This window comes from Triticum urartu, chromosome 7A (genome assembly GCF_056163025.1).
Source record: "Triticum urartu cultivar PI428250 chromosome 7A, HENAU_Tu73, whole genome shotgun sequence".
NCBI classification, from domain to species: domain Eukaryota; kingdom Viridiplantae; phylum Streptophyta; class Magnoliopsida; order Poales; family Poaceae; genus Triticum; species Triticum urartu.
In genome coordinates this window covers 687713070-687723812 of record NC_141879.1, presented here as the reverse complement: position 1 = coordinate 687723812, position 10743 = coordinate 687713070, and the positions used below count along the sequence as shown (strand labels likewise).

Here is a 10743-nt window from a genome sequence, read left to right as displayed (position 1 = left end):
GGTCTTTGAAACTTAGAAGGGTGCGTGTAGATTCAGGATACAAGAGTGCATCCTCAATTACAATTGTAGTACCCATAGGTAGAACGAGTGTGGCTCGTCCTGAACCAATAATCGAGGCATCGCGGCCGGCGATGGTCATAATATTCCCTTTTCTCTTAGTTAGAGTTTGGAAATATTTTATTTCCCTTAATATTGTGTTAGTGGCACAACTGTCCACCAAACATAGTTCTTCTTCCATTGGATTATCTTCCCGTAAAATCTATATAGAGTGAGAGAATATTTAGGATGAAATTTTATTCATTACTCACATATAAATACATACAAAGTATTCATATTACAATTATAAATATAAATATGACATTATGTCTAAATTACATAATATGATTTGTCCGTAGGACTTTATTTTACTTAGAGTTATACAAATTATAACTTCCATTATTACAATAAAATAGCTGATAACATCAAATGAGTGATGTGGAGATTATATGAGATCTCCGTATGCGTCTTGGGTGTATTCCACCATCATGTTGTCGACATCAAGAAGATCTTCATCCTTCTTCCTTGTTTCCTGAGGAGCGCTTTGAGAAGTGCTAGCTTCAAGGTTCTCTTCTTGTTGTAAAGCGTTGAAGTGAGCTTCTGCTTTTCCATGAACTTGTTTGCCTTTCCCGGTGGATTTGAGATATAAATCCGCTAGATGCTTGGGAGTTCGGCATTTGCTAGTACCATGGTTAGTACATCCACACCTTTGACAAATCTCGGATTTGGTGTTTCGGTCATCTTTCTTGAAATGACCTTTACCTTTAGATTGACCAAATGTTTTCTGCTTGTTGTTCCTTTTCCACTTTCCATTGAATTTCTTGAAATTCTTTTTATTTCCCCCATACTTTTTAGTAGACTGAGTGTTAGAATGTGCTTCAGGGAGTGGCATGGAGCCCGTTGGGCGTGTCTGATGATTCTTCATGAGAAGTTCATCATGTTTCTCAGCCTGAAGTAAAGTGTATATGAGCTCAGAATACTTTTTGTATTTTTGTTGACGGTACTGCTATTGTAGTACTCTCATTGAGGGGTGGAAAGTGCACAAGGTCTTCTCAATAAGGTCTTCTTCGGAAATTGCTTGATTGCAAAACCTTAGTTTTGAGTTAACCTTGTGAACTGCAGAGTTATATGCTGCCACAGATTTGAAATCTTGGAACCTTATGAGGGACCATTCTCTCTGTGCTTCTGGCAGCATAACTGCTCTTTGTTGGTCATATCTCTCCTTGAGAGAGTTCCACAAAACTAGTGGATCTTCTTCCATCAAATATTCCGACTTTATGTCCGGATGGAGATGGTGCCTTAAGAAACTTAAAGCAGTATATTTGGCTGCCGTGGGGATTTCTCCGCCGCCTTCAATGGGTGTGATGATGGTGGAACCGAGTTTACGATTTTAAAGGGCTATCTTTGCATCCATAGCCCATGGTAAATAGTTACTACCATCTAGTTCAAGTTCATGAAATTCTCTGTTCATGACGCCAGCCATTTCCTGCATGGTGTTATCATGCATAATTTTAGTTTTACTATGAGAGTAAAATATAAGTACAAAAAATGCTTCAAAGAAGCAAAATTTTCAAGTATAGCTGATGCTTTATACTTATATGTGTAGACCTCATTTTATGTATATGGCACTTTGAAGATAGTCACCGTTGTGGTGTAGATCTCGCAGCAATGGAGAACATAATCTGGTTTTGACCAGTAGATGTTCATATATCCATTACCTTGTGCCATACTACATTTTTCAAAAACACTTTGAAGGTAGTCATCTGTCAAATAACTAGATGTAGACCTCACAGTAAGAGTGGATAGTCTGCAATTTGATGCAGTAGATCACACAGTTACCTTGTGCTTTGCTTGTATAATAGTCGAGGTAATCACATCAATTCACATATTTGGGAGAGCACTCGAAGATAGTCATTTTGCCAGAACAAAATAGGCAAAATGTAGATCTTTCAGTAACGAGGATAATCTGCAAAGTGCAGTAGATGCCTCATCTACCTTGTGATCCCAAAATATGAATTGTAAATAAAATTTGCTGTACTTAAGAACTACATATTCTAAAATAAAATGCTGAAGCAATCATACAGAATATGTACACATAGTCTGAGACTTTATGTTAGACGATACATAGTCTAAATATTCACACTTATAATACAGTACTGAATATGATAAGCAGAGGTTCTTAATACAATAAAATACTACTCTCAAATAGAAAGAACAAGCTGCTGTACAATATATACACTATGGCTATTTCCTATTGGAAATGACACAGCGCCAGCAGCCATTTATTGGATTTCTTGGCCTGTAGGCCTATTTGGTGAGAACGTACGTGACTTGGGCTGGCCCATGCACCGACAGAGAGAAGGATAAGGATAGCACGCACGAGGGTTTCCCACACATCGCCGCTTCTCCCGTTCCCCACTTCTCTGCTTGATCTGGCACAGCACGTCACCACATCGTCTCTTCCCTGCTCATGGCGTCGTCTTCAAGGGAGGCGGGGTGTGCCCCGCATCTTCGCACGGCCCCCGCCGCTGCTGCATGCCCCGGGGGCGCCGGTGAGGCCGAGGGCCGCCGGCGACCACGCGCCCCGGTCGGCTGCGCGGTTTTGCGCCATGGCCGCGGCGAACTGCGGCAGTATCCGACGCGCCTCCGGTGGGGGCGTGGGAGGGAGGGGTGGTGTCGCCGGTGATGAAGGAGGCGGCGGCGGCGTCGACGACAAGCCCTGTCCTTCCATCTCCTCTTCTTCTTCCTTGATGGCCATGTTCAGATCGGGGACGGTGGAGTAGGCGTGGACTTCCACTGCTGCTGGCGTCGGAGACGGGAGATCCGGGACAGGACCGTATCCAGGAGGGAAGAAGTGCTCCGGCAGTTCATCCGACGGCGTCGGTGACGGCAGCCGCGGTTGTGCACCCGTACGCGCTGGGCACGGTCCAAACTCGTGCTGCAGGCAGTACAGGGGCAGTGGTGGCGGCGCGAGTTCACAAGGGAACATCTCCTCTTCTCCGAGAAACGACACCGATGGCCCTGCAAGCAACCACTCCATCGGAGGGATGGAGAAGACAGTTGGTGTAGTCGCGTGTCCGACGTACTCGTTGGCGACTGTCGAAGCCGAAAGCCCGGCCTGGCGCATTGCAGGTATCTCTCCATTTGCAGCAGTGGCCGTGGCGGAAGGCCCAGCCTGGTGCACAGGGTGGTTGCCATGGCGTGCATATCCACGTCGGCGGTTCTGGCGGTGGTTCCCGGCGAAGAAGCGGCGACGTGGGCCGCTCCTTACACCAAGGCCATGACGGTGACGTGCGACACGGTGGCGAGGAGTGCGGGAAAGGCGACGGCTCTCTCTTTGGATAAAGCGAGCGAAAGCGAAAGCCGCTGATGACAGGTTTCTCCCTGCCATGACCTACCTTTTCTTGTCCTTCCCGGTGATGGCTCTATCTTACTTTTGGTAGAGCAGTGCTGATAACGTGTAAAAGTAAAAGTGATTGTATGAATGATCTAATCCTTTCATTGATTGAGAATCACATATTTATACAAGATTTGGGACGCATTGTGAAGGCGTCTATACAAAGAGGCGCCTGTACGGACAGATGCGTCCGTACGACGCTTGGACACTAATAACCGCTAACTATGTTTCCTAACTACGATTCGCTAAAGCCGCTTCGTTGATGTCGGTTCTCAACAGTAATCACCAATAGTGGTACTAGGCTCTAGCCCCAGATGATTAGCGATAGCGCTAGACACCTTGAGCGGGGGGCACGATTGCTTCTCTTTTTCGTCGAGCTGGGGAATTTTTTCCCACTTACTCTTTCAGCACTGGTACTCTGGTAGTACTTCCCGACCGCTGCGCTTCATCATATGTCTTTGCAATACAGCGATCATAGTGTGATCGTGGCGGATGCGGTGGTGGTCGCTTTAGGGCATCCAGAGTGCGCTTCGCTTTCACCGGATCTATTGTTTCCTTCAGAGGCGGATGTTTTTGTTCAAAATGGGCCCTCACTTCGTCATCCACGATGTCCTTGGTTTCCTCCTCAGTCCTCTCGTATGGTAACTTTGGAGGAACCTTCAGACTTGGACCAGCTCTGAATTTCTTCCCGCTTGTTGTACTGTTAGTCGCCGGAGTGGCGACGGCTCTCTTCCGCCGTTGCTGAGGCGGCAGAGTTCGCTGACGCGCCGGAGGAGGCGGAGGAGGAGACAGAGTTCGCTGATGTGCCAGAGACAGCTGAGGCGGAAGAGGAATCTACTGAGGGGCCTCCTCCACCGGAGATGGCGGCAGAGGCTGCGGAGACAGCTCACGCACCGGAGACGACTTAGGCAGCTGAGACGGTTGAGCTGGACTGTGTGGAGTCTACTGAGGGGCCTCCTCTGGCTGAGCCTGCTGAGGCGGCGTCTAGTTTGGAAGCTTGATGTTCTCCTTTCTCCATAGGCAGGTATTCCTTAAGGAATTTTCCAGAAGAATCTCCCCTTCACCTGTAGGGTACTCAAGCTCCAGCCCCTCAAATGCCTCCATTATTTCATCCACCCCAACAATAGCAAAGTGATACGTCTCCAACGTATCTATAATTTTTGATTGTTTCAGGCTATTATATTATCTGTTTTGGATGTTAATGGGCTTTATTTTTACACTTTTATATTATCTTGGGACTAACCTACTAACCCAAGGCCCAGTGCAAATTGCTGTTTTTTTTGCCTATTTCAGTGTTTCACAGAAAAGGAATATCAAACAGAATGAAAACTTCGGGAGCTTGATTTTTGGAACAAACATGATCCAGAGGACTTGGAGTAGACGTCAAGCAACCAACAAGGTGGCCATGAGGCAGGGGGCGCGCCCTCCCCCCTCGTGGGCCCCTCGTGGCTCCACCGGCCTACTTCTTCCTCCTATATATGTTCATATACCCCGAAAACATCCAGGAGCACCACAAAACCCTATTTCCATCGCCGCAACCTTCTGTACCCAAGAGATCCCATCTTGGGGCCTTTTCTGGAGCTCCGCAGGAGGGGGCATCGATCACGGAGGGCCTCTACATCAACTCCATGGCCCCTCCGATGATGTGTGAGTAGTTTACTTCAGACCTTCGGGTCCATAGCTATTAGCCAGATGACTTCTTCCCTCTCTTTGAATCTCAATACAAAGTTCTCCTCGATCTTCTTGGAGATCTATTTGATGTAACTCTTTTTGCAGTGTGTTTGTCGAGATCCGATGAATTGTGGGTTTATGATCAAGTCTATCTATGAACAATATTTGATTCTTCTCTGAAATCTTTTATGTATGATTGGTTATCTTTGCAAGTCTCTTCGAATTATCAGTTCGGTTTGTCCTACTAGATTGATCTTTCTTGCAATGGGAGAAGTGCTTAGCTTTGGGTTCAATATCGCGGTGCTCGATCCTAGTGACTGAAAGGGAAACGACATGTATTGTATTATTGCCATTGAGGATAAAAAGATGGGGTTTATATCATATTGCTTGAGTTTATCCCTCTACATCATGTCATCTTACCTAATGCGTTACTCTGTTCTTATGAACTTAATACTCTAGATGCATGCTGGATAGCGGTCGATGTGTGGAGTAATAGTAGTAGATGCAGGCAGGAGTCGGTCTACTTGTCACGGACGTGATGCCTATATACATGATCATGCCTAGATATTCTCATAATTATTTGCTTTTCTATCAATTGCTCGATAGTAATTTGTTCACCTATTGTAATACTTTTGCTATCTTGAAAGAAGCCACTAGTGAAACCTATGGCCCCCGGGTCTATTTTCCATTATATTAATCTCCCGTCAACAAGTTATTTGTGGCACCGTTTATTTTGCAATCTTTACTTTCAATCTATATCATAAAAATACCAAAAATATTTATCTTATCATTATTATCTTTATCAGATCTCACTCTCGTAAGTGATCGTGAAGAGATTGACAACCCCTTTATCGCATTGGTTGCGAGGTTCTTATTTGTTTGTGTAGGTACGAGGGACATGCGTGTAGTCTCCTACTAGATTGATACCTTGGTTGTCAAAAACTGAGGGAAATACTTATGCTAGTTTGCTGCATCACCCTTTCCTCTTCAAGGGAAAACTAACGCAGTGCTCAACAGGTAGCAAGAAGGATTTCCGGCGCTGTTGCCGGGGAGATCTACGCACAAGTCAAGACATACCAAGTACCCACCACAAACTCTTATCCCTCGCATTACATTATTTGCCATTTGCCTCTCGTTTTCCTCTCCCCCACTTCACCCTTGCCGTTTTATTCGCCCTCTTTTTCTGTTCCCCTTCTCTTTTCCAAGTTCGTCTCTTTTCGCTTGCCTCTTGTGTGCTTGTGTGTTGGATTGTTTGTCACGATGGCTCAAGATAATACTAAATTGTGTGACTTTTCTAATGCCAACAATAATGATTTTATTAGCACTCCGATTGCTTCTCTTACCGATGCTGAAGCTTGTGAAATTAATACTGCTTTGCTGAATCTTGTCATGAAAGACCCGTTTTCCGGCCTTCCTAGTGAAGATGCCGCTACCCATCTAAACAACTTTGTTGATTTGTGTCATATGCAAAAGAAGAAAGATGTGGATAATGATATTGTTAAATTGAAGCTATTCCCATTTTGTCTTAGAGATCGTGCTAAAATTTGGTTTTCGTCTTTGCCTAAAAATAGTATTGATTCATGGAATAAGCGCAAAGATGCTTTTATCTCTAAGTATTTTCCTCCCACTAAGATCATAATTCTTAGAAACGATAATATGAATTTTAAGCAACTGATCATGAACATGTTGCACAAGCTTGGGAGAGGATGAAATTAATGTTACGTAATTGCCCTACACATGGTTTGAAGCTTTGGATGATTATACAAAATTTTTATGCCAGATTGAATTTTGCTTCTAGAAATCTTTTAGATTCGGCCGTGGGAGGCACTTTTATGGAAATCACTTTAGGAGAATCTACTAAACTCCTAGATAATATTATGGTTAATTATTCTCAATGGCACTGAGGGAGTCCTGGACTAAGGGGTCCTCGGGCGTCCAACCTGTTAGCCATGGGCCATACTAACGAGCTGTGAGGAACACGAAGACCAAAGACTGCACCCGTGTCAGGATGGGACTCTCCTTGGCGTGGAAGGCAAGCTTGGCGACCAAATATGTAGATTCCTTTCTTTGTAACCGACCTTGTGTAACCCTAGATCCTCCCGGTGTCTATATAAACCGGAGGACTTAGTCCGGAGAGGAGATGGGTAATCATAGCCAGACTAGACTTTTAGGGTTTAGTCATTACGATCTCGTGGTAGATCAACTCTTGTAATACTCATATTCATCAATATCAATCAAGCAGGCCGTAGGGTATTACCTCCATAGAGAGGGCCCGAACCTGGGTAAACATCGTGTCCCCTGTCTCCTGTTACCATCGACCTAAGACGCACAGTTCGGGACCCCCTACCCGAGATCCGCCGGTTTTGACACCGACATTGGTGCTTTCATTGAGAGTTCCACTATGCCATCCTCAAAAGGTTCGATGGCCCCTTCAATCGTCAATAATGACGCTGTCCAAGGAGAAACCTTCCTTCCTAGACAGATTTTCGTGTTCGGCGGCTTCGCACCGCGGGCCAACTCGTTTGGCTATCTGGAGTAGATCGATAGCTACGCCCCTGGCCATCGTGTCAAATTTGGGAGCTTGAACTACGTTGCGGACATCTGTGGAGATTTGATCTTCGTTGGATTCGAGACCGCGGCGATCGCTCCTGGTCCCCTCGATGAACATGACCTAAATCTGTCATCGTACCACATTCAGGAGATAGCTCCTGTAACTGCTCTGGCCTTAGATCCGGAGCATACGGCGCCATCTAAGGACCGGAGGTTCAACCCCACCACGGAGGCCATAGATTCCTCGGTGTTGGAGCTGCACATGGACTTAAACTCACACAATATTTGTGTCACCGGAACCCCGGACTCGTCTCTAGGTGTAAGTTCCGAACCATGTGAGTCCACAGATGCCGAACTTGATCTTTTATCGATCTTCGAGTTCAGCGCCGCAGACATCTTCCAGCACTCACCGTTGGGTGATGTGCTAAGCTCATTAAAGAACCTGTCCTTGGCGGGGGACTCACAACCGAACTATATCCGGTTCGAACTAGAAGCTTATGACAGGGAATTTCGCTCCCCACCCGCCACCCACTTTATAGACACTGTCAAAGACTTAACTGACATGCTCGATTACGGCTCCGATGACATCGACTGTATGGACGACGATGCCAGAGAGGTAGTGGACCAGGACCCGCCGTTCACCGGGCGTTGGACGGCCACTTCCTCGTATGATGTGTACATGGTGGATGCATCAAAGGAGAATAGCGGCGATGACAAAGAAAATCCAGTTGAGAATAAACCTCCCGAGACACAGCAAAAACGCCGGCGTCCTCAGCACCGCTTTAAGTCACGTCATTCAAAGGATAGCAATACCAGCACCGTAGAGGACAATACTCCAGACGATGCCGAAAACAATGAAGACCTTGCTGAGGTAACATCCGAACATGAGGAGCAAGAAAACGGGCAAGCCAGCCCCGACGAACAGGCCAGGCCCAACGACTCGGAGGATGGTAGTTATCATCCGCTCTCTGAGGATGAAGAAAGCCTCGGCAACGAAGATTTCATCATGCCTGAGGAACCTCTCGAGCAGGAGTGCTTCAAGCGCCAGCTAATAGCCACCGCAGGGAGCCTGAAAAAGAAGCATCAACAGCTTCAAGCTGACCAAGATCTGCTCGTCGACAGGTGGACTGACGTTCTGGCAGCCGAAGAATACGGCCTCAGACGCCTAGCTAAGAGTTACCCAAAACGAAGATTGCTACCTCAATTCGACGATGAGGCGCCGGAGCCCATACTTCCCTCGCGTAATGCGGCCGACCGAACACTACGCGGTCGGGACAGTGCGGCGGACCGACCACCTGGTGGTCGGGATAGACCGGCAACTCAAGCCGAACAACAGCCCGCCCCGCCGCCATGGAAAAACAGAGACAAAACAGTTCGGGGTCATACACACGACCTCCGGCAGACCCTGGATAGTGGAGCAGGATATACCCGATCAATTTATGGATCGCGAGGACGTTCCTCGACACGTGATGATGGCTACCTATTCGGACGTGACAAACCTAGTCACACCCTAGCCGATAACCACAGACAGACTCCATCGGAGCTACGTCGTGACGCAGCCTGATATAGAGGCGCCGCACACCCTCTTTGCTTCATCGATGAAGTAATGGATCATGAATTCCCCAAAGGGTTAAAACCCATTAACATTGAATCATACGACGGAACAACCGACCCCACGGTATGGATCGAGGATTTTATTCTCCATATCCACATGGCCCGCGGAGATGACCTCCACGTTATCAAATACCTCCCACTAAAGTTCAAAGGGCCAGCTCGGCACTGGTTAAACAGCCTGCCTGAAAACTCTATCGGCAGCTGGGAGGACTTGGAAGAAGCCTTCCTTGACAACTTCCAAGGTACATATGTCCGACCACCAGACACCGATGATTTAAGCCACATAGTCCAACCACCTGGAGAGTCAGCCAGGAAATTTTGGACTAGGTTCCTAACCAAAAAGAACCAGATCGTCGACTGTCCGGATGCCGAAGCTCTAGCGGCCTTTAAACATAGCATCCGCGATGAATGGCTCGCCCGCCACCTCAGCCAAGAAAAGCCGAAATCTATGGCAGCCCTCACGGCACTTATGACCCACTTTTGTGCGGGTGAGGATAGCTGGCTGGCTCGTAGTAAAAATACGGCCAGTGACGCAGGCCCTTCTGAGGCCAAAAACAGCAACGACAAGCTCCGACGTAGCAGACACAAACGTTGAAGTAATGGTAATAATACCGACGACAGTATAGTCAACGCCAGATTCAACGGCTCCAAGTCCAGCCAGTGGAAGAAACCGTACAAGAGAAAAAATCAGGGACCATCCAGCCTGGACCGCATACTCAACCGTCTGTGCCAAATCCATGGCACCCCAGACAAACCAGCCAACCATACCAACAGAGATTGCTAGGTTTTTAAGCAAGCCAGGAAGTTAAATGCCGAGAACAAGGAAAAGGGATCATAGAGCAAGGACGATGAAGAGGAGCCCCTGCAGCCAAACATAGGGGGACAGAAGAAATTTCCCCCTCAGGTCAAAACGGTGAACATGATATATGCTACACACATCCCCAAGAGGGAGCGCAAGCGCGCACTCAGGGACGTCTATGCGATAGAGCCAGTCGCCCCAAAATTTAATCCGTGGTCGTCATGCCCGATTGCTTTTGATCGCCGGGATCATCCGACCAGTATCCGTCATGGCGGTTCAGCCGCAGTGGTCCTGGACCCAATAATTGATGGGTTCTACCTGACGCGAGTCCTGATGGACGGTGGCAGCAGACTCAACTTGCTCCATCAGGATACAGTGCGCAAAATGGGCATTCATCCATCACGGATCAAACCCACAAAGACTACCTTCAAAGGAGTCATACCAGGTGTAGAGGCCTGCTGTACGGGCAAAATCACGCTCGAGGTTGTCTTCAGATCTCCAGACAATTTCCGAAGCGAGGAGTTAATCTTCGACATAGTCCCCTTTCGCAGCGGCTATCACGCACTGCTCGGACGGACCACATTCGCCCAATTCAATGCAGTGCCACACTATGCTTATCTCAAACTCAAGATGCCCGGTCCACGTGGCGTCATAACAATTAATGGAAATACAGAAC

The 10743-nt window shown here is 47.2% G+C and overlaps 1 protein-coding gene and 1 pseudogene across 1 annotated transcript; both read right to left on the bottom strand.

Annotated features, from left to right (window-relative positions):
* Nucleotides 1-481: 481 nt before the first annotated feature.
* LOC147961533 (uncharacterized) lies at nucleotides 482-1519 on the bottom strand (annotated as a pseudogene).
* Nucleotides 1520-2518: 999 nt separating this feature from the next.
* Nucleotides 2519-3427, bottom strand: LOC147961532 (uncharacterized). The gene has a single exon (XM_087533850.1). The coding sequence runs from the start codon at nucleotides 3425-3427 to the stop codon at nucleotides 2519-2521; it is 909 nt and encodes a 302-aa protein (XP_087389976.1).
* Nucleotides 3428-10743: the final 7316 nt, after the last annotated feature.

Coding starts and splice junctions, on each gene's coding strand:
- LOC147961532 (XM_087533850.1), bottom strand. CDS start 3,427: ATGGCAGGGAGAAACCTGTCATCAGCGGCTTTCGCTTTCGCTCGCTTT.